General features: G+C 42.1%; 1 protein-coding gene across 1 annotated transcript in view; it reads left to right on the plus strand.

The window, feature by feature from the left end:
• The first annotated feature begins 676 nt into the window (after positions 1-676).
• The window catches only part of LOC130555261 (titin-like), a 9933-nt gene continuing 8109 nt past the window's right edge, over positions 677-2500 (plus strand). Inside the window, exons 1-6 of the mRNA XM_057335347.1 lie at positions 677-767; positions 868-1071; positions 1170-1457; positions 1540-1619; positions 1715-1902; positions 2069-2327. Of these exons, the coding sequence (XP_057191330.1) occupies positions 677-767; positions 868-1071; positions 1170-1457; positions 1540-1619; positions 1715-1902; positions 2069-2327 (1110 nt within the window). The remainder of the gene's footprint in view (positions 768-867; positions 1072-1169; positions 1458-1539; positions 1620-1714; positions 1903-2068; positions 2328-2500) is intronic.

The following is a 2500-nucleotide window of genomic DNA, read 5'->3' on the forward strand; positions in this document are numbered from 1 at the left end:
ACTGTTTCTACCTAAACAATATTACAGAGCTTGGCATAACTGGTTGTTTGAGCTTATTTTAATGCCTGTTTTGTCACATTTGAAACCATATGTTTTAGGAGTTTATTTTAAGGCCCCTGGTGGGCCTCATCGCTCTGGTTGAGAAGCACTGATTTAGATCAGGTCTGCTCTGGTGTGTGTGAATGGTTGTCGTGAGGAATCACATGGCAGGATTACATATCAAATGTTGATTTAAAGTGAGAGCAAGCCTGTTAAAAGTCTTATATTGTGCCTAGTGTGCTTTTAGCCAACAATCTGCGATCATGTAAAATACATCTGGAAATCCTGTAGATATTTTGGGCCTGGAAAATATCATGGCCTGTATAGTTGCATCTAGTAAGCTCACAGTTGCTCCTCTCACACGTTGAAGCTGTTTAATTGGGTGCTTGACTTGACACTCAACACCTTTGCATTCAAAGCTGTCCTGATCTCACAAATGACAGGCTGCTGATAGCCAGGTGTGAATGGGGGGTCGAGTGGGATAGTGATTATTCAGTTTTGTCTTTAACACCCACCTAGTTTGTCATTTAACAACCTATAATGTTACAGAATTTCTCTGTTACTTATACTTGTATCAATGTGACTGCAATGTAAAATTCACTACTTGGATTTTTTCCTTTATAGGGCGCCTTCTATCATGTCAACACAAGCTCCAACATTTACACAGCCGCTTCAGAGCGTTGTGGCACTTGAGGGTAGTGCTGCAACGTTCGAGGCTCAAGTTAGTGGTAAGAGACTTTGTTCATCTTGATATTAAACAACACATCGTTTGCCTACTGAATTATAAATGAGTGCTGACAAAGAATGCATCTGAATGTTTTGTCACAGGTAATCCAGTTCCAGAGGTGAGCTGGTTTCGTGATGGTCAGGTTCTTACTGCTGCCGCTCTGCCCGGCGCTCAGATCTCGTTCAGCGATGGCCGCGCTGTTCTGATGATCCCCGCCGTGACAGCCGCACACAGCGGAAGATTTTCTGTCAGAGCCACCAATGGCGCTGGACAAGCCACTAGCACAGCTGAACTGCTGGTTACAGGTAGCTATCACCACAGAAACCGTTCTTTTCTTTTCTTTTCTTTTCTTTTTAGAGCTATAATGTCAAACAAATGTATTTTTCTTCTTTTCTTCTCAAAGCGGAAACTGCGCCACCAACCTTTATTCAGAGACTACAGAGTGTGACCGTGAGACAAGGAAGCAAAGTGAGACTGGATGTTCGAGTGACAGGAATCCCTACACCTGTGGTGAAGTTCTACAGAGAGGGAGCTGAGATTCAAAGCTCTGCTGACTTTCAGATTGTTCAAGAAGGAGACCTTTACAGTTTGCTGATCGCTGAAGCTTTCCCGGAAGATTCAGGAACTTATTCTGTCAATGCATCTAACAGCAGTGGACGTGCTAGCTCGACTGCCGAGCTTCTGGTTCAAGGTGTGATATGTTTTGGTGCTCTTCTGTTTTATTTCCAATATGAAATTTTGCTTTTTTAAAATATTTTTTGGTCTAATTTCAGGTGAGGAGCTTGCAGTGCCTGCTAAGAAGACCAAGACTATCGTGTCAGGCTCTCAGATTTCACAGACTAGAGTTGAAAAGGTAACCAACATGCTGACAAATTTACACATGAAGCAGATAGATGACTGTTAAGTTAAATGATTGTCACACATTAACTCTTAATCTGTCCTATACAGACAATGGAGGCCTCTTTTGAGTCCACAGCCATGATGGAAATGCAGATAGAAGATGGTGATTTGGCTCACAAAGCACCTCCTCGTGTGCCACCAAAGCCGACACCATCGGCGCCAAAGGTCACAGCTACTCGCCATCAGTCCCCTTCCCCTGTGAGATCTGTTAAAGCCCCCAGTCAGACACCTCACAGGTAAAAATTTAAACACCTGTTTTTATTATTGCATAAATGCTTGTTGCACTAAATGCTACCAACTTCATGTAAAATGCATAGATGAGGTTATATATAATTGTGTCAGTTTATACAATGCCTAATGATTAAAACACCTTTTCATATCTTGTGCATATTCTACTTTTAGACCTGCTTCCCCTTCAAGACTGTCTGTGTCCCCAATCAGACCAGTAAAGTCTCCAATCACCACCAACAGACAAGTATCACAGGGTGCTGATGTTCTTCCTCCATGGAAGCAGGAGGGTTATGTGGGAGAGTCCAGTTATACCAGCATGACTACTGGCACCTCATATGTCCAGACCTCTTCTACATTTTCCCACAAGGAGCAGCAATGGGAAGGTTCTTTCACTTTGCAGCAACAAGCTGGCGGAGTCGCTGTTAAAGAGGTAGGTTACAGTGACCTCTAGTGGGTAAAACTTGGCATTTTGTAATAATAATGTTAAATGAAAATGACTTGTACATGTTAACATTTGATGTGCATTAGCTTACATGAACTCACAATTGGCAATGTAGTTTTCAACATATTAATCTTTGTTTATGTCAGTTAATGCCAATATTA

Source organism: Triplophysa rosa, linkage group LG6 (genome assembly GCF_024868665.1).
Source record: "Triplophysa rosa linkage group LG6, Trosa_1v2, whole genome shotgun sequence".
Lineage (NCBI taxonomy): Eukaryota > Metazoa > Chordata > Actinopteri > Cypriniformes > Nemacheilidae > Triplophysa > Triplophysa rosa.